Raw genomic sequence first — 20,979 nt, 5'->3', positions numbered from 1 at the left:
AACTACCCGGCTCCTGACTTTTAACTACCCCGGCTCCTGACTTTTAACTACCGCAGGTCCTGACTTTTAACTACTGCAGATCCTGACTTTTAAGTATCGCAGGTTCTGACTTTTAACTACCCCGGCTCCTGACTTTTAACTACCGCGGGTTCTAACTTTTAACTACCCCTGGTCCTGACTTTTAACTACCCCGGCTCCTGACTTTTAACTACCGCGGGTTCTAACTTTTAACTACCCCGGCTTCTGACTTTTAATTACCCCGGGTCCTGACTTTTAAGTACCGCGTGTTCTGACTTTTAACTACCCGGCTCCTGCCTTTTAACTACCCCTGGTCCTGGCTTTTAATTACCACGGGTCCTGAATTTTAACTACCCCGGGTCCTGACTTTTAACTAACGCGGATCCTGACTTTTAACTACCTTGAGTCCTGACTTTTAACTGTCCCGGGTCCTGACTTTTAAATAGACCGGGTTCTGACTTTTAACTGCCCCGGGTCCTGACTTTTAACAACCCCGGATCCTGACGTTTAACTACTCCTGGTCCTGGTTTTTAACTACCTCTAATTCTGACTTTTAACTATCGCGGGTCCTGACTTTTAACTACTCCGAGTTCTGACTTTTAAGTACCGCGGGTCCTAACTTTTAACTACCCCTGGTCTTCACTTTTAACTACCCCGGCTCCTGACATTAACTACCGCGGGTCTTGACTTTTAACTACCCCGAGTCCTGACTTTTAACTGTCCAGGGTCCTGATTTTTAACTACACCGGGCTCTGACTTTTAACTAGCCCGCGTCCTGACTTTTAACAACCCCGGATCCTGACGTTCAATTACCCCTGGTCCTGACATTTCACTACCTCTAGTCCTGACTTTTCACTACCCCGGATCCTGACTTTTAACTACCCCGGCTCCTGACTTTTAACTACCCCAGCTCCTGACTTTTAACTACCGCAGGTCCTGACTTTTAAGTATCGCGGGTTCTGACTTTTAACTACCCCGGCTCCTGACTTTTAACTACCGCGGGTTCTAACTTTTAACTACCCCTGGTCCTGACTTTTAACTACCCCGGCTCCTGACTTTTAACTACCGCGGGTTCTAACTTTTAACTACCCCGGCTCCTGACTTTTAACTGTCCCGGGTCCTGACTTTTAAGTACCGCGGGTTCTGATTTTTAACTACCCGGTTCCTGACTTTTAACTACCCCTGGTCCTGGCTTTTAATTACCACGGGTCCTGAATTTTAACTACCCCGGGTCTTGACTTTTAACTACCGCGGATCCTGACTTTTAACTACCTTGAGTCCTGACTTTTAACTGTCCCGGGTCCTGACTTTTAAATAGACCGGGTTCTGACTTTTAACTGCCCCGGGTCCTGACTTTTAACAACCCCGGATCCTGACGTTTAACTACTCCTGGTCCTGGTTTTTAAGTACCTCTAATCCTGACTTTTAACTATCGCGGGTCCTGACTTTTAACTACTCCGAGTCCTGACTTTTAAGTACTGCGGTTCCTAACTTTTAACTACCCCTGGTCTTCACTTTTAACTACCCCGGCTCCTGACTTTAACTACCGCGGGTCTTGACTTTTAACTACCCTGGGTTCTGACTTCACTACCCCGGCTCCTGACTTTTAACTACCCCGGCTCCTGACTTTTAATTACTGCAGGTCCTGACTTTTAACTACTGCAGGTCCTGACTTTTAACTACCGCAGATCCTGACTTTTAACTACCCCGGCTCCTGGCTTTTAACTACCCCTCGTCCTGGCTTTTAACTACCCCAGCTCCTGACTTTTAACTACCTCGGGTCCCGACTTTTAACAACCCCGGGTCCTGACGTTTAACTGCCCCTGGTCCTGACGTTTAACTACGTCAGGTCCTGACGTTTAACTACGCCAGGTCCTGACTTTTAACTACCCCGGCTCCCGACTTTTAACTACCCCTGGTACTGACTTTTAATTACCACGGGTCCTGACTTTTAAGTACCACGGGTTCTGACTTTTAACTACCCCGGCTCCTGACTTTTAACTACCCCGGATCCTGACCTTTAACTACCCCGGGTCCTGACTTTTAACTACCCCGGGTCCTGACTTTTAATTACCGCGGCTCCTGACGTTTAACTACCTCGGCTCCTGACTTTTCACTACCGCAGATCCTGACTTTTAACCACCGCAGATCCTGACTTTTAACTACCTCGGCTCCTGACTTTTAACTACTCCTCGTCCTGGCTTTTAACTACCCCGACTCCTGACTTTTAACTACCCCGGGTCCTGACTTTTAACAACCCCGAGTCCTGATGTTTAAATGCCCCTGGTCCTGACGTTTAACTGCCCCGGCTCCTGACTTTTAACTACCGTGAGTTCTGACTTTTAAGAACCCCGGCTCCTGACTTTTAGCTACCCCTGGTACTGACTTTTAATTACCACGGGTCCTGACTTAACTACCCCGGGTCCTGACTTTTAAGTACAGCGGGTTCTGACTTTTAACTACCCCGGTTTCTGACTTTTAACTACCCCGGCTCCTGACTTTTAACTACCCCTGGTCCTGGCTTTTAATTACCACGGGTCCTGACTTTTAACTACCCCAGGTCCTGACTTTTAACTACCGCGGGTCCTGACTTTTAACTACCCCGAGTCCTGACTTTTAACTGTCCCGGGTCCTAATTTTTAACTACAAAGGGCTCTGACTTTTAACTGCCCTGGTTCCTGAATTTTAACAACCCCGGATCCTGACGTTTAACTACCCCTGGTCCTGACTTTTAACTACCCCTGGTCCTAACCTTTAACTACCCCGGCTCCTGACTTTTAAGTACTGCAGGTCCTGACTTTTAACTACCGCAGATCCTGACTTTTAACTACCGCGGGTCCTGACTTTTAACTACTGCAGATCCTGACTTTTAAGTATCGCAGGTTCTGACTTTTAACTACCCCGGCTCCTGACTTTTAACTACCGCGGGTTCTAACTTTTAACTACCCCTGGTCCTGACTTTTAACTACCCCGGCTCCTGACTTTTAACTACCGCGGGTTCTAACTTTTAACTACCCCGGCTTCTGACTTTTAATTACCCCGGGTCCTGACTTTTAAGTACCGCGTGTTCTGACTTTTAACTACCCGGCTCCTGCCTTTTAACTACCCCTGGTCCTGGCTTTTAATTACCACGGGTCCTGAATTTTAACTACCCCGGGTCCTGACTTTTAACTAACGCGGATCCTGACTTTTAACTACCTTGAGTCCTGACTTTTAACTGTCCCGGGTCCTGACTTTTAAATAGACCGGGTTCTGACTTTTAACTGCCCCGGGTCCTGACTTTTAACAACCCCGGATCCTGACGTTTAACTACTCCTGGTCCTGGTTTTTAACTACCTCTAATTCTGACTTTTAACTATCGCGGGTCCTGACTTTTAACTACTCCGAGTTCTGACTTTTAAGTACCGCGGGTCCTAACTTTTAACTACCCCTGGTCTTCACTTTTAACTACCCCGGCTCCTGACATTAACTACCGCGGGTCTTGACTTTTAACTACCCCGAGTCCTGACTTTTAACTGTCCAGGGTCCTGATTTTTAACTACACCGGGCTCTGACTTTTAACTAGCCCGCGTCCTGACTTTTAACAACCCCGGATCCTGACGTTCAATTACCCCTGGTCCTGACATTTCACTACCTCTAGTCCTGACTTTTCACTACCCCGGATCCTGACTTTTAACTACCCCGGCTCCTGACTTTTAACTACCCCAGCTCCTGACTTTTAACTACCGCAGGTCCTGACTTTTAAGTATCGCGGGTTCTGACTTTTAACTACCCCGGCTCCTGACTTTTAACTACCGCGGGTTCTAACTTTTAACTACCCCTGGTCCTGACTTTTAACTACCCCGGCTCCTGACTTTTAACTACCGCGGGTTCTAACTTTTAACTACCCCGGCTCCTGACTTTTAACTGTCCCGGGTCCTGACTTTTAAGTACCGCGGGTTCTGATTTTTAACTACCCGGTTCCTGACTTTTAACTACCCCTGGTCCTGGCTTTTAATTACCACGGGTCCTGAATTTTAACTACCCCGGGTCTTGACTTTTAACTACCGCGGATCCTGACTTTTAACTACCTTGAGTCCTGACTTTTAACTGTCCCGGGTCCTGACTTTTAAATAGACCGGGTTCTGACTTTTAACTGCCCCGGGTCCTGACTTTTAACAACCCCGGATCCTGACGTTTAACTACTCCTGGTCCTGGTTTTTAAGTACCTCTAATCCTGACTTTTAACTATCGCGGGTCCTGACTTTTAACTACTCCGAGTCCTGACTTTTAAGTACTGCGGTTCCTAACTTTTAACTACCCCTGGTCTTCACTTTTAACTACCCCGGCTCCTGACTTTAACTACCGCGGGTCTTGACTTTTAACTACCCTGGGTTCTGACTTCACTACCCCGGCTCCTGACTTTTAACTACCCCGGCTCCTGACTTTTAATTACTGCAGGTCCTGACTTTTAACTACTGCAGGTCCTGACTTTTAACTACCGCAGATCCTGACTTTTAACTACCCCGGCTCCTGGCTTTTAACTACCCCTCGTCCTGGCTTTTAACTACCCCAGCTCCTGACTTTTAACTACCTCGGGTCCCGACTTTTAACAACCCCGGGTCCTGACGTTTAACTGCCCCTGGTCCTGACGTTTAACTACGTCAGGTCCTGACGTTTAACTACGCCAGGTCCTGACTTTTAACTACCCCGGCTCCCGACTTTTAACTACCCCTGGTACTGACTTTTAATTACCACGGGTCCTGACTTTTAAGTACCACGGGTTCTGACTTTTAACTACCCCGGCTCCTGACTTTTAACTACCCCGGATCCTGACCTTTAACTACCCCGGGTCCTGACTTTTAACTACCCCGGGTCCTGACTTTTAATTACCGCGGCTCCTGACGTTTAACTACCTCGGCTCCTGACTTTTCACTACCGCAGATCCTGACTTTTAACCACCGCAGATCCTGACTTTTAACTACCTCGGCTCCTGACTTTTAACTACTCCTCGTCCTGGCTTTTAACTACCCCGACTCCTGACTTTTAACTACCCCGGGTCCTGACTTTTAACAACCCCGAGTCCTGATGTTTAAATGCCCCTGGTCCTGACGTTTAACTGCCCCGGCTCCTGACTTTTAACTACCGTGAGTTCTGACTTTTAAGAACCCCGGCTCCTGACTTTTAGCTACCCCTGGTACTGACTTTTAATTACCACGGGTCCTGACTTAACTACCCCGGGTCCTGACTTTTAAGTACAGCGGGTTCTGACTTTTAACTACCCCGGTTTCTGACTTTTAACTACCCCGGCTCCTGACTTTTAACTACCCCTGGTCCTGGCTTTTAATTACCACGGGTCCTGACTTTTAACTACCCCAGGTCCTGACTTTTAACTACCGCGGGTCCTGACTTTTAACTACCCCGAGTCCTGACTTTTAACTGTCCCGGGTCCTAATTTTTAACTACAAAGGGCTCTGACTTTTAACTGCCCTGGTTCCTGAATTTTAACAACCCCGGATCCTGACGTTTAACTACCCCTGGTCCTGACTTTTAACTACCCCTGGTCCTAACCTTTAACTACCCCGGCTCCTGACTTTTAAGTACTGCAGGTCCTGACTTTTAACTACCGCAGATCCTGACTTTTAACTACCGCGGGTTCTGACCTTTAACTGCCCTGGGTTCTGACTTTTAACTGCCCTGGGTCCTGACTTTTAACAACCCCAGGTCCTGACGTTTAACTGCCACTGGTCCTGACTTTTAACAACCCCGGCTCCTGACTTTGAACTACCCCGGCTCCTGACTTTTAACTACAGCGGGTTCTGACTTTTAACTACCCCTGCTCCTGACTTTTAACTACCCCGGCTCCTGACTTTTAACCACCCCTGGTACTGACTTTTAATTACCACGGGTCCTGACTTTTAACTACCCCGGGTCCTGACTTTTAAGTACCGCGAGTTCTGACTTTTAACTATCTGGCTCCAGACTTTTAACTACCCCTCGTCCTGACTTTTTACTACCCCTGGTCCTGGCTTTTAAATACCACGGATCCTGAATTTCAACTACCCCGGGTCCTGAGTTTTAACTACCGCGAGTCCTGACTTTTAACTACCCCGAGTCCTGACTTTTAACTGTCACGGGTCCTTACTTTTAACAACACCGGGCTCTGACTTTTAACTGCCCCGGGTCCTGACTTTTAACAACCCCGGATCCTGACGTTTAACTACTCCTGGTTTTAACTACCTCTAATCCTGACTTTTAAGTACCGCGGGTCCTGACTTTCAACTCCCCCTGGTCTTCACTTTTAACTACCCCGGCTCCTGACCTTAACTACTGCGGGTCTTGACTTTTAACTACCCCGGGTTCTGAATTTTCACTACCCCGGGTCCTGACTTTTAACTACCACGGGTCCTGACTTTTAACTGCTCCGGGTCCTGACTTTTAACTACCCCTGGTCCTGACTTTTAACTACCCCGGGTCCTGACTTTTGACAACCATGGGTCCTGACTTTTAACTACCGCGGGTCCTGACTTTTAACTACCCCTCGTCCTGGCTTTTAACTACCCAGGCTTTTGACATTTAACAACCCCGGGTCCTGACGTTTAACTACCCCTGGTCCTGACGTTTAACTACCCCGTGTCCTGACGTTTAACTACCCCGGATCCTGACTTTTAACTACCCCTGGTCCTGACTTTTAACTATCACAGGTCCTGACGATTAACTGTCCTGGGTCTTGACTTTTAAATACCAAGGCTCCTGACATTTAATTACCCCTGGTCCTGACTTTAACTACCACTGGTTCTGACTTTTAACTACCCCGGATCCTGATTTTTAACTACCCAGGATCCTGACTTTTAACTACCGCGGGTCCTGACTTTAAACTACATCAGGTCCTGACTTGTAACTGCCCCGGGTCCTGACTTTTAACTACCACGGTTCCTGAATTTTAACTACCATTAGTCCTGACTTTTAACTACCCAGGGTCCTGACTTTTAACTACCACGGGTCCTGACGTTTAACTACCGCGGATCCTGACTCTTAACTACCCCGGGTCCTGACTTTTGACTCTCCCGGGTCCTGACTTTTAACTACCCCTGGTCCTGACTTTTAAGTATCACAGGTCCTGACGATTAACTGCCCTGGGTCTTGACTTTTAAATACCAAGGCTCCTGACATTTAATTACCCCTGGTCCTGACTTTAACTACCATTCGTTCTGACTTTTAACTACCCCGGATCCTGATTTTTAACTACCCAGGATCCTGACTTTTAACTACCGCGGGTCCTGATTTTAAACTACATCGGGTCCTGACTTATAACTGCCCCGGGTCCTGACTTTTAACTACCCCTCGTCCTGACTTTTAACTACCCCTAGTCCTGACTTTTAACTACACCTGGTCCTGACTTTTAACTACCGCAGGTCCTGACTTTTAACTACTGCGGATTCTGACTTTTAACTACACCGGATCCTGAATTTTAACTACCACAGGTTCTGCCTTTTAACTACCCCGGATCCTGGCTTTTAACTACCCCGGGACCTGACTTTTAACTACTCCGGGTCCTGACTTTTAACAACTACGGTTCCTGACTTTAACTACCACGAGTCCTGACTTTAACTATCCCGGGTCCTGACTTTTAACTACCGCAGGTCCTGACTTTTAACTATCCCTGGTCCTGACTTTTAACTGTCCCAGGTCCTGACTTTTAACAACCCCGGGTCCTGACGTTTAAGTACCCCGGCTCCTGACTTTTAACTACCGTGGGTCCTGACTTTTAACTACTCCTGGTCCTGACTTTTAACTACCCCTGGTCTTCACTTTTAACTACCCCGGCTCCTGACCTTAACTACTGCGGGTCTTGACTTTTAACTACCCCGGGTCCTGACTTTTAACTACCCCTGGTCCTGACTTTTAACTACCATGGGTCCTGACTTTTAACTGCCCCGGGTCCTGACTTTTAACTACCCCTCGTCCTGGCTTTTAACTACCCAGGCTTCTGACATTTAACAACCCCGGGTCCTGACGTTTAACTACCCCGTGTCCTGACGTTTAACTACCCCGGATCCTGACTTTTAACTACCCCTGGTCCTGACTTTTAACTATCACAGGTCCTGACAATTAACTGCCCTGGGTCTTGACTTTTAAATACCAAGGCTCCTGACATTTAATTACCCCTGGTCCTGACTTTAACTACCACTGGTTCTGACTTTTAACTACCCCGGATCCTGATTTTTAACTACCCAGGATCCTGACTTTTAACTACCGCGGGTCCTGACTTTAAACTACATCGGGTCCTGACTTGTAACTGCCCCGGATCCTGACTTTTAACTACCACGGTTCCTGAATTTTAACTACCATTAGTCCTGAATTTTAACTACCCAGGGTCCTGACTTTTAACTACCACGGGTCCTGACTTTTAACTACCGCGGGTCCTGACTCTTAACTATCCCGGGTCCTGACTTTTGACTGTCCCGGGTCCTGACTTTAACTGCCCCGGGTCCTGACTTTTAACTGCCCCGGGTCCTGACTTTGAAGAACCGTGGGTCCTGACTTTTAACTACTCCTGGTCCTGACTTTTAACTCCCCCTGGTCCTGACTTTTAACTACCACGGCTCCTGACTTTTAACTACCACGGCTCCTGACTTTTAACTACCCCTTGTCCTGACTTTTAACTGCCCCGGGTCCTGACTTTGAACAACACCGGGTCCTGTCTTTTAACTGCCCTGGGTCCTACCTTTGAACAACACCGGGTCCTGGCGTTTAATTACCCCGGCTCCTGACTTTTAACTACCGTGGGTCCTGATTTTAACTAATCCTGATCCTGACTTTTAACTACACCTAGTCCTGACTTTTAACTACCGCGGGTCCTGACTTTTAACTACCGCGGGTCCTGACTTTTAACTACTGTGGGTCCTGACTTTTAACTACCACAGGTCTTGCCTTTTAACTACTCCGGATCCTGGCTTTTAACTACCCCTGGTCCTGAATTTTAACTACCACGGGTCCTGACTTTTAACTACCCCTAGTCCTGATTTTAACTACCCAAGGTCCTGACTTTTAACTACCCCTAGTCCTGATTTTAACTACCCAAGGTCCTGACTTTTAACTACCACGGGTCCTGACTTTTAACTACCACGGATCCTGACTTTTAACTACCCCGGATCCTGACTTTTAACTGCCCCGGGTCCTTACTTTTAACTACCCCGGGTCCTGACTTTTAACTGCCCTGGGTCCTGACTTTAAACAACCCCGGGTCTTAGCGTTTAAGTACCCCGGCTCCTGACTTTTAACTACCGTGGGTCCTGATTTTAACTAATCCTGGTCCTGACTTTTAACTACACCTGGTCCTGACTTTTAACTACCGCGGGTCCTGACTTTTAACTATTGTGGGTCCTGACTTTTAACTACTGTGGGTCCTGACTTTTAACTACCACAGGTCTTGCCTTTTAACTACTCCGGATCCTGGCTTTTAACTACCCCTGGTCCTGACTTTTAACTACCGCGGGTCCTGACTTTTAACTACCCCTAGTCCTGACTTTTAACTACCCTGGGTCCTGACTTTTAACTACCACGAGTCCTGACTTTTAACTACCGCGGATCCTGACTTTTAACTACCGCGGATCCTGACTTTTAAATACCCCGGGTCCTTACTTTTAACTACCCCGGGTCCTGACTTTTAACTGCCCCGGGTCCTGACTTTGAACAACCCCGGATCCTGACGTTTAAGTACCCCGGGTCCCGACTTTTAGCTACCGTGGGTCCTGATTTTAACTACTCCTGGTCCTGACTTTTAACTACCTGAATAGATCACTCTCTTGATCGCGTATTGCTGCTAATCAGTGGCGGATCTAAAGGGGCGGGAAATAACGGACCAGGGGTTTAACCCCCCCTCCTTTTGGTAGATTTTAAAAAGCAGATATTGTTTTTAAAAGGAAACTTCATTGGCGGAAAAAGTGCAATATAGTGTCGCGTACCTCCCTTGGTAAATGTTTCGGATCCGCCCCTGTATAGGAGGGGGGGGGGGTAATCCTTTAACTGAAAATATTCTGATACACAACCGAGGGGGGGGGGGGTTAAAATGTGGAGGGAATTTTCACAGGTAAAACTGCACGCTAGTCAATGACACTTTGAATTTTTTATAATTTTGTTTCGCTGCAAGAGAAGTTAGACGTAGAAGGCACGATAATTGCCTCTCAACCCCCTATGGTTCAACATTTTAGACAATTTTTTTTTATTTTCTTTTGTCATTTCGGGGTCTTCTATTTTCTCTCACTTTGTTTGGTACAAAAAGTTCTTTTAAAATCTGTATCTTATATCTTGAAAGCAATAACAACTTCTCGGGTCTTTCCGGAAAAGGCCGGGAACATGAATTTTCGGTCGAGAATTTGTCACTCCTTTTGAGATGTCACCAGCTGTACGTGAGGTACCACAAATTTAGACCTATACTTAACGCTCAGGGTCGTAGCAGTGAAGGTTCGTTAGTGTGTCAATGCCTGCCGCGATGTGGGACCTCCGTTTTTAAGGTCATTCCCAAAAGAAAGTGTAACGTGTTTAGGTTCGATGATTCGGACCAGTCTGGGGAAAGTATGATTATTGATGAATGAATATGTATTTAAAACAAATGAACAACTAAGATAACGAGTCAATATATACAAATAGTTTTCAGGATTACCTATCCTAATCACACACAGCAATGAAACCTATAAGGTATGGGTAAACAAGGCTGGGACCTATGCTAGTCTGTATCCACTACCGGACAGATACTTGTGTAGTATGTACGTCCTACTACAACCGGACAAATCTCGACACCAATAAGGCAATAACAGAGGAAATACTTTATTATTATCCTCTAGACCAGTATACTCGCCACCGTATACTTAATTACATTAATACACACCGTATTAAATATTGTCGCACCTTCTCTCCTGTCGAGCTCCGAAAAATGAACTGCGATCTATTGCCAGAACGCGCGTATTTATACTACTGAGCACCCGAACTACCCTCGGATGCTATCGTAATGCCCTACGATAAAGCCCGGTTGACGTAAGCGTTATATTTAGCCTCCAACAGGTTATGATACATCCCGAACCCGATCTCAATTTGTCACATTACCCACGCCTCGATGCCTCATGTGTCCTCACATGATACAATATACATGGTAATCTTTATTTAAAATAGATGAGTAAACAAACATGAAGAATGTACAAGATGAGTGATGAATTTTTCGCACCTTCCTGGTGATTGAAATTTGAACAAGCATAGCATTGGATATGTCACAACAATGAAACAACTGTCTTTTAATGTTACAGTACGGCTGCAGATAATCTTTTACATATTAAAAAAAACCTCTTCACTCTTTCTTATTCGCTTGACTTTTTGTCCGTTTTCATGATACTTAGTGATGACGACTTCTTTGACCCGTCGATGGTATCCATCTGTCTGAGTACCCTGTTCTTTCATATCTGCTGGCTTATTCACTCGGATGGGTTCATACGAGACTGTCCGAATACCAGTATCAACACTCTTCCTCTGTACTACTTCCTCTTCCCGACTAGTGACTTTTCTGGAGGTAAGGACTTGGAGATGTTCTTTTGCGAATAACACGGCCAGTAATCAGTTCTTCATTACCAGACAAGGACGGTCCAGTTTCCATCTCCTTCTCTGTGGCCTCGACTCCCTCTTCTCCAACCTGGACCTCAGGGTCTACATCCCAGTCACTGTCTTCATCCTCAGCTATTCTCTTTGATGATGTGGAAGAAGTACCGGGGTGTTTGTGTCGCATGTGTTTCTGTAAGTACTCTTTTTTCTTAAAGGATACATGACAAGCTTTACAAACCAGAACGCTGCTGGCACAACTAAGTACATGCTTTGACCAAGCTTCTTTGTCATCTAGCTCTGTAAAACACACAGGGCATATCTCTTTAGCCTTTCGGGGTGTTGTCTTAGTGTTCACCATACTGAATCTGTAAAATATAATATTTGACCATTGGATAAAGAAATATCATGTCACAATTATGCTTATTTCAAACAAAATACTATCTTATTCATACTAAAACAGACCAATGGTACTACTGCACATCAACAAACTAAATATCTACATGTATATAGGTACTAGTGTGTACTGTTCTATTCGGAAACGTAATCCCTCATCCAAACCGGGACACGTCTGTCTCGCTTTGGCTTGTAATTGCCAGCTAACTCATCAGCGACCTCTATCTGTGACTGACTGTCATCAATAACCTCGGGCTCAAACTGATCATCTGGTTGTTCGGCATTGTCTGCAATATTCTGCATTTCTTCCTCACCTCTCAGAACTTGAGATTTACAAGTTTTCATGCGGTCACAATGTACAACCTGCTCTTTCCCGTTCCGACCACAGTTTACTTTGTACAAGACCTCTGACACCTTTGCCATTATCTTGAATGGTCCGCGCCAGTAGGACGTGAACTTTGGCGAGCATCCAACTTTTCAATATATACAAATAGTTTTCAGGATTACCTATCCTAATCACACACAGCAATGAAACCTATAAGGTATGGGTAAACAAGGCTGGGACCTATGCATTTCAGATTATTTCACTAAGTGGACTGAGGCGTTTCCAATGCGAAATATGGAAGCACAAACAGTTGCTAAAATTGTCACCAATGAAGTAATCTGCAGATTCGGGTGTCCTGTAACTATACATTCAGATCAAGGGAGACAGTACGAGAGTTTTCTTTTTGCCGAGGTATGCAAGCTTCTTCAGATCCGGAAGACACGAACAACATCATATCATCCGCAGTCTGATGGTATGGTGGAACGTTTCAACAAAACACTGGCCACCATGCTAAGTGCCTATGTGGATGAAAACCATCGGGACTGGGATGAAAGCCTTCCATACGTGATGATGGCCTACAGAGCGTCTCAGCATGAATCCACTGGCTATAGTCCAAACATGCTCATGTTAGGTAGGGAGGTCACGACCCCTCTAGAAATCATGTTTGATATGCCATCCTCTTGGAAAGAAGTACCTAGGAATGAATGGGTATGGATCTTAAAAGATCGGATGGAAAGAGCACATGCTTTGGTCAGACGCCATGCAGAGGGCGCAATGTTTAGACAGAAACATTATCACGATATGAAAATGTCGTATGAGAAATTCAAAGAAGGGGATAAAGTATACGTTTACTTCCCTCAACGAAAAGTTGGATGCTCGCCAAAGTGGGACCTCCGTTTTTAAGGTCATATCCAAAAGAAAGTAAAAATGAATAAAAAAACAAAATAAATAATATCGAGGCAATTAGAAAATAAAAATATCTCATTCTACTTTTAGCAACATAATTTAAATAATTATTGATCAAATTACCTTGAACGAAAATCAAACAGTCCGTCTCAATTTTCTGTATGAAATCTTTCTTTTTTTTCCACAAATTGAATTATACTGACCTCAGAAACTTTCTCCAGTTTTGGTTTGACTTTTTGTAAATGATTTGATATTGCTTTGAATTGATAGTATGAAGTTTGACATTAAAATTATAAAAACAAAAGGGATCTATAAAAGATGAACAATGAAAATTCTGTGTATTCATTTGTGGTGTTGTGCAAAGGTCGCTACGCCACTTGATTATATTTCTATACAAAAAAGTGAATGAATTACTCTCTTGATCGCATATTGTTGTACAGCAGTGGCGGATCTAGCGGGACGGGGTGGATGGGGAGGGGTGGGGGGGGGGAGTAGCGGGGCTTGATTTAAAATAAAACATATCAATTTTGTTTATAGGCATGCACCTATGTTTGTTTTTTAAATAGTCCATTTTTGCCATTTTGGGATCTCCACGTTTACAGGGGGGGGGGGGGGGGGGGGGGGGTAGGAGAAAAAGGTACACACTTGGGTTGCATCTCTCTCATTTAAAAAAAAGGTCCAGATCCGCTATTGTAGAAATTTTGAAAATATATTGAAGATTACACATATATATAGGAGCAAACCTGAAATCATGTTGCACAATGGCGTCACGCCATGGGTGAGTAAAAATGGGGGAGGGGTGTCAAGAATGAAAATGTACGCTGACATTTTTTTTCAATTTATATTTAGATGTTATAGCCTATACAATTTAGATTTTTTAGAATTTACGTTTGCAGATCTAAAAGATACGGGAGTACGTGTACCCCAACCCCCCTTTGGTTATGGTAGTTGGGGGGGGGGGGGGGGTGTCATATAAAAAGATCTCCCCTTCCTTCTCTTTGGTTGCAAAATTTTCTTGATCCGCCACCAAAAAAAAAAAAATCTTGAAAGGAACTTCTCGGGTCATTCCGTAAGCTCGGGAATATGAATGTGTTGTATTTCACCTGCCGGAAAGGCCCGAGAGTGTGCGATTGCTAAAACAAGAGTTGTCTTTCTTGATGAAGCAGAAGACACTTGCAGCGGAAACGAAGATGGATGCCGAATCAGCGTGATCAGACAGAAAGCTTATATTTGCGGATACTTAGCGAAAATGACTGTCGGGTACAGTACTATGACACGTAGGTACCATTTATTTAGATTCCTCTGGTTATTTGGTTTAGCCTGAGTTCCATGAAAGAAATATTCAGGACAGACGGGTTTTTCAAATTTCATGGGTGTTGCTAAAACGCGGAACAGAAAATGGAACGGAAAATATTGTATGCAGTGATGTTATGGGGGGTCACCTGTGAATAGATGAAATTGACTGTTTTGAAGAAATATTTACCGGTCAGCGTTTTTGTTACTTAAATAGAAAAAAGAAAACTTAATCATTAAAGCCAAAATATTCACAGCCTTATGTGAGAGTAAAGTAAGAGTAAATTCGGACGGTTGAATGCCATCCATATCAATCGGAACTCCTCGAATTGCATCCATGTCAGACCATCCGGTGTCAGGTTTATCCGTCCTACAGTTGAACCGTCCCTAGATGATCCGTCCTCTGGTAAACTGTATGTTTGTAGAATTGTGTCAGGGGCAGTCGAGCAATGCATCTGTTGTTTCAAGTGCGATAATCAATAATATGTTGACGGTGCTACCGTTTGAGCGAGCGCAGCTACTTAGGTATGTACATATTTTGTAATGTTCATGCTTTGATCAGGTTTAATTTAAACAATATATATTTGCCAAATACTCAGTATATGACTAAAATTAGGCAGCAGAAACAGCCCATTCTAGTTTTCTCCCATGGTTTAAACTTTTATATCAAGTCATTAAAACAAAACGTATACATGAATGGGATTGAAATATTTTTATACCTATACATTTTATTTCTGCCGCCTTCACGGTGACTTACTTAACCTTTGACCCGAGACTTCTTCTGAACTGTATGCTCTCGAAAATAGAGGCTACTTTCCCTATTTTTACTTTCTATCTTTCCAAGTCACTAATACACACCTATTTGATTTTTAAAAATGAAATTCATATAATAATCTCCTTGCAGCAATGGCATGCTTTAGAAGAGAAAATTTGAACAAAATTTATAATATTGTACATAATCCTAGTTGTAACACAATGATGAAATATTTCAGCACTCTCAAATAATATTGAATAAATTGCAACATATTTGAGACCCTCTCCACTGTTTTTGTAAGGATACATTGAAATTTATTCACAAAACTAGAATTATAATTACTGATTTTTCAGTCATGAAATGGCATGGCTGGTTATCAGTGGGGGGGGGGGGGGTCATCATGGTTTGCATTACCGGACGAGCCAAGGGAATAGATTTAAGTAGTTCTTATTTTTAGACGTGAAAAAAAAAAGATTTAAGAAATAATGTTTTTGATCCGGCCGAATTCCATCAATTTTTTTGCGTTTTTATTATTTTTCTTAATCGCTCTGTGTCTAAAGAAAAATGCAAAAGTAAAGGAAGAACCTCAGTCTTGATAAGGCATTTTCATGGTTGATATAGAGATTGCAAAATATTTTGCAGAATTTGTGAGGCCAATCAGCCAGCAACGTCCACCATTTCTGGACACCCATTGTCCGATTTCACCACGACCTGGTGTACATCTTTCAGATGTGGAAGTGTGACTATTCACGGTAACAGTAAGAGACACGTCTTTGTCCTTGACTGCATTATTAGCAGTAAGTCGAGCGAGGCAACTGTTGCAGCTAATTTTCACAGACAATTACAAACTCGGGATGTAGTGTTCTTATTGATGCTGGTACTGATTGTTCAGTAAAATATCCAACAAAAGTAGAAGCTCTTATTCGCATAAGCAGTGAAGGCCCACTTATTAGGGCCCCGCATGAAATGCGGGAAGCCCTATAGTAATCACATTGTCCGTCCGTTCGACCGTCCGTCCGTCTGTCCGTCAACACTTTCTTTGTGACACGATAACTCAAACAGTTTTTATCGTAGTTTTCAAATTTTGTGTATGTGTATTTATTTGTTTTTTTTTTATGTAATATAAGAAATGCTTGATGTTACATGTATATTGAATTAAAACACGTCATTCCCAGTCAACAACTTTCGATCGGGGTCGGAATACGAAATAAAATTTCTTATATCCGGTTGCAAAGTGAAACTGCTTCATGCTTCAAGTTATTGAATTATGTAGCAATTGCACGTTACACATTAGAGAACTGTTCCTTTTGATAAAGAAAGTCACAAAATAGATACAAAATGAGTGTACCTTATTCATTACTGTTACCGAGCTTTCGTCGGTGAAAATCTCGAAATGGCGTGTTTCGCGGCGCTTCGTCCACATTTTCTATGTGAGTATTTTGATATTTACTTATGCATTTTTTGCGCATACATGGTATGTCTCGGCTAGGAATAATGGAAACTTTCTCACCTATGTATGTAAAGACATATTAATCTCTGTTTTTAAAAATGTAGAACACTTTTATCAAATGACAATGTGTTTGAAAACGCTTAGAGCCACGATGTCAGAATTTCCTTTTCCAAGACATCAATATGTCAAATTCATAATCCTTTTCTAATAATATGTACCATATTTTGTACCAGTTATCCATTTTGAGTCCCCTATTACAATGGGATTTTGTTGCACTCTGTTGTGTTTGAGTGGATGTCATGAGTGTGTCAAACAGAAGTAATTTAAATTGCATTAGTCTCTCAAAAATATGCTTCATGATTCCTTTTTCACAAATTGGCATTCCAGTGTATCTTTATATATTATTAATTCTAACATATATACCAGCCCCAAACATTGCTATATCAAATACAGATGTCACTTTCCTCTAATAACCCTCGGCGGGGCCCTTGCTGACCGTGTCAGTTTTCTAGTTGAGGACTTTAAAGTAAATCCTTGTTTGGAACGCTAGGTTTTCTTCCCCAGAAGCGTACTGTAAAATATACAGGATGGCCCAATGCAATACAACTTTTGCCAGAGTAAATACTTGACTTGTTAGCATCCAGCATGTTTCACAGCACATTTCTATTCAGTTTAAAAATAAAACAAACAAATCGCATACATGGGTGTTGATTTTTTTCTTGAAAGATATTCAAATTAAAAAAAAAACTTGTAGATCTTATTTACAAAATCTTTTACCATGGCAAGTAGAAATTTTGAACATGGCGACTAGATATATGAAAATGGCGACGAGAAATTTTTCTAGGTGGCCATTTTGTGACCTGATAGTAGATGTGACTTGGAGCACTGTTTTGAATATGAATTCTTTATCATGTTTATGGCAAGACCTTGTTATACTTTGGTGTTGACCCTGAACAACAGCAGAGCCAATGTGGCTCAGGTGAGCGATGTGGCCACTGGGCCTCTTGTTTATATTGTTATGTTTTTACATTCATCGGGATCTTGTTCCATGGTAGGGCATATGCATATCTAGAGGTAGTAGATGAAACGCAGTTCATTATTCTAATATTTCAAGCTCTTTAATCGCAATAGGAACATACTATTGAAAATATGTATCAAATATGTTCATTAATCATGTGAGGTTTTTTTCCCTTATAGGTGGTGACTGAAGTCTGGTCAGTCGGCAGACAGCAGTACTCAATTTACTGCATTCCTACAATCCAACTGAAATTACGGGTATTCAGAATCGGCCTTCGAACAGTTGATGGTAAGTAGAATCACAAACAGGATTCAGAAGTCTGACTCTTTATAAGTAATTAAATTACAGATATTATTGTTATACATGTATATACAGGTTTTGTTTTATGTTGCATGTATTTTTTGGCAAAAATGGGGACCTAGACTTGATGCTTTTCAGCTCACCTGAGCCAAAGGCTCAAGTAAGCTTTTCTGATCAAATTTTGTTCGTTGTCTGTCGTCGTCGTAAACTTTTCACATTTTCGACTTCTTCTCAAGAACCGCTAGGCCAATTTCAACCAAACTTGCCACAAAGCATCCTTAGGTAAAGGGCTTTCAAGTTTGTTCAAATGAAGGGCCATGTCCCTTTCAAAGGGAAGACAATCGCAAAAATGCAAAAATAGGGTGGGGTCATTTAAAAAATTTTCTTCTCAAGAACCACTGGTCCAGAAAAGCTGAGATTGACATGAAAGCTTCCTGACATAATGCAGATTCAAGTTTGTTCAAAGCATGGCCCCCCCGGTGGTTGGATGGGGCCACAATAGGGGGTCAAAGTTTTACATACAAATATATAGGATAAATCTTTCAAAATCTTCCTCTCAAGAACCACTGAGCCAGAAAAGCTGAGATGTACTTCAAAGCTTCCTGATATAATACAGATTCAAGTTAGTTAAAATCAAGGCCCCCCGGGGGTTGGATGGGGCTACAATAGGGGATCAAATTTTTAAATGCCAATATATAGAAAAATCTTGAAAAATCTTCTCAAGGACCACTGAGCCAAAAAAGCTGATATTTACCTGAAAGCTTTCTGACATATTTCAGATTTCAGTTTGATCAAATCATAGCCGCAGGGGTAGAATGGGGTCACAAGTTTTGCATACAAATATATAGGGAAAATCTTTAAATGTGAGCCAAGGTGACTCAGGTGAGCGATGTGGCCCTGGGCCTCTTGTTGAACTCATTTTTATCCTCTTGGACTAGTGACAGGTGTCAATGGTTTTTTTTCCAGAAGCCCGCCCTGGTAGATGGAATATGCCGCTTGACCAGCAGCACTGTCCAGGTCAGTGGTTACCTATTGCTCTAAACAAGGGTGGCACGTGGAGACTCATTTTTCCTGATGGTCTTGACGTTCACTAGCTGGCAATATTTGTGACTCATATCAGCCTCATTTACATTCTGAAGTTTAATTCATAACAGATTGCTGGATATTTGTAGAGACAGTGGTTGATGCTGGATATATGACTTTTCCTCAGCCCATCATTACCTGCTGGAGTGCTGGTAGAGGCTGAACGCTTTAATAAATATAACTGTGATCTTGCTGAGATGTAGTAATCCATGGGAATTTTCCAAAGAAGATTCAAGAGAAGTATTCAATTTTCTCATAAGTTCAGACTGTAGAGAGCATGAAAGCAGATATTACAGTTATCTCCCTTAGACTAGATGAATTACAATGCAACACTTTCAAATCATCGAAGTTTAGAGTTATAATGCTGTTTGAATTCTCTGAATTTGGCTACGGTTACTAGTTAAAGACATAACCACATGTATTGCCTCAGTTTACTTACAATTATAATATACAGTATAATTTGTCCAAACCGGCCTCTGAGTACTCCGGTGCTCTGTCAATTCTGGCCATAAAATATAGTCTATAACATTTCTTTAACAAATCCTTTATTAATAATTCCCTGTACTCCGGATACTGCGTATTCTGTATATCGGCCGGCTCACACAGTCCCAACTGCTATCAATTAACTTTAATTATCCTTGTAAACCGGCCCCTCGATGATACACCACCCTAATTGTTGTGGTCAATTGTATTCGGTGTACACAAGGTCCCAACTGCTCGTAATTAGCTCTAATTATCGCATTTAAACCAGCCACCCCACGATGACCAACCTGTCGGTATTCAGTCGATCACACGCGGTGTACACAAAAGGTGTCTCAAGAGAAGCCACAGGTAAGTAAAAGAGTGCAACTGGCGATGAGTCGCGATCAGTTTAAAATAAAACCTGATTTTTATGGGGTGCACTTTTCAATTATGACAGCACCACGCTCGAGGTAATGGTGCCCTCCCCCTAACGACAGAGACGAGAACTGACATTAAAAGACAAAATTCAATTAATCGATGGATTCGATACATTCTTGGAATGAAACAAAATCGGCAACAATTCCGTTATGTTTTTTAAAAGCAGGGTTTCCCCTCGTGGACTTCTCGGAGCTCTACGGCAAGTCAGACAGTGATGATATGCAGTTAGTTAGCATAACTCGCAATGTCCGGTCGATCACTCGGCATTGTATTAGTTTCCGTTTCACAAATTGAGACAGTTGAAAGCGATACATTTACAATGAAAGCTGGGAAAGACAAATTTTAAACGAACACAACACAAACTTGACGAACGTACATAATGTAGCACCTGATAACGGCGATGATGTAGACGAAATCGACAATTTACCAACAGAAAATTGCGCGAATAATTCCCAGATTTTAAACTGTTTAATAAAAATTGAAACTTTTTCAAATGAGGACGACAATAAAACACTGATATTTATATTTTACATTTTGAATTCTTTTGTGATTTTATATTAAAACGTTAGCAATCATTACACACGTATGCATAGATAGTGAATACAAGGGAAGCAACTCTCATTCTTGTCAACATTCTGCACTCCGGACTCTGTGCAAACCGGCCAATTTCTTTGGAACCACACATAGCCGGTTTAGACAGATTATACTGTATACCTATAAGTATAAATTGTCCTTCTCTTAATTTTGTATACTTTGTGGAATTTATGATCACTGTTCGTTATCTTCTCTTTATATTACCAGTATATTCTATGTACCTGACTCACCAGGAATGCATTGTTAGGTCACCTTAGTCACTCAGGTGATCGTTTGCTATTGATCTGCCCGTTCGTTATTGTCATCTGTCAATTGTATATATGGATTCGTTTAACACCCCCCTCAACAAAATTTCACTCATGGAGACATCATCA

General features: G+C 42.9%; 1 protein-coding gene across 1 annotated transcript; it reads left to right on the top strand.

Annotated features, from left to right (window-relative positions):
• Positions 1-12,601: 12,601 nt before the first annotated feature.
• Positions 12,602-19,274, top strand: LOC130054495 (uncharacterized). Its single transcript, XM_056164459.1, has 3 exons — positions 12,602-13,147; positions 17,908-18,016; positions 19,201-19,274. Exons 1-3 carry the CDS (start codon positions 12,602-12,604, stop codon positions 19,272-19,274), a joined length of 729 nt encoding a protein of 242 aa, XP_056020434.1.
• Positions 19,275-20,979: the final 1,705 nt, after the last annotated feature.

The sequence above is a fragment of the Ostrea edulis genome, chromosome 5 (genome assembly GCF_947568905.1).
Source record: "Ostrea edulis chromosome 5, xbOstEdul1.1, whole genome shotgun sequence".
In the NCBI taxonomy this organism is placed as follows: domain Eukaryota; kingdom Metazoa; phylum Mollusca; class Bivalvia; order Ostreida; family Ostreidae; genus Ostrea; species Ostrea edulis.
Note: the sequence above shows the minus strand (reverse complement) of the source record. Positions and strands in the feature narration are given on the sequence as shown.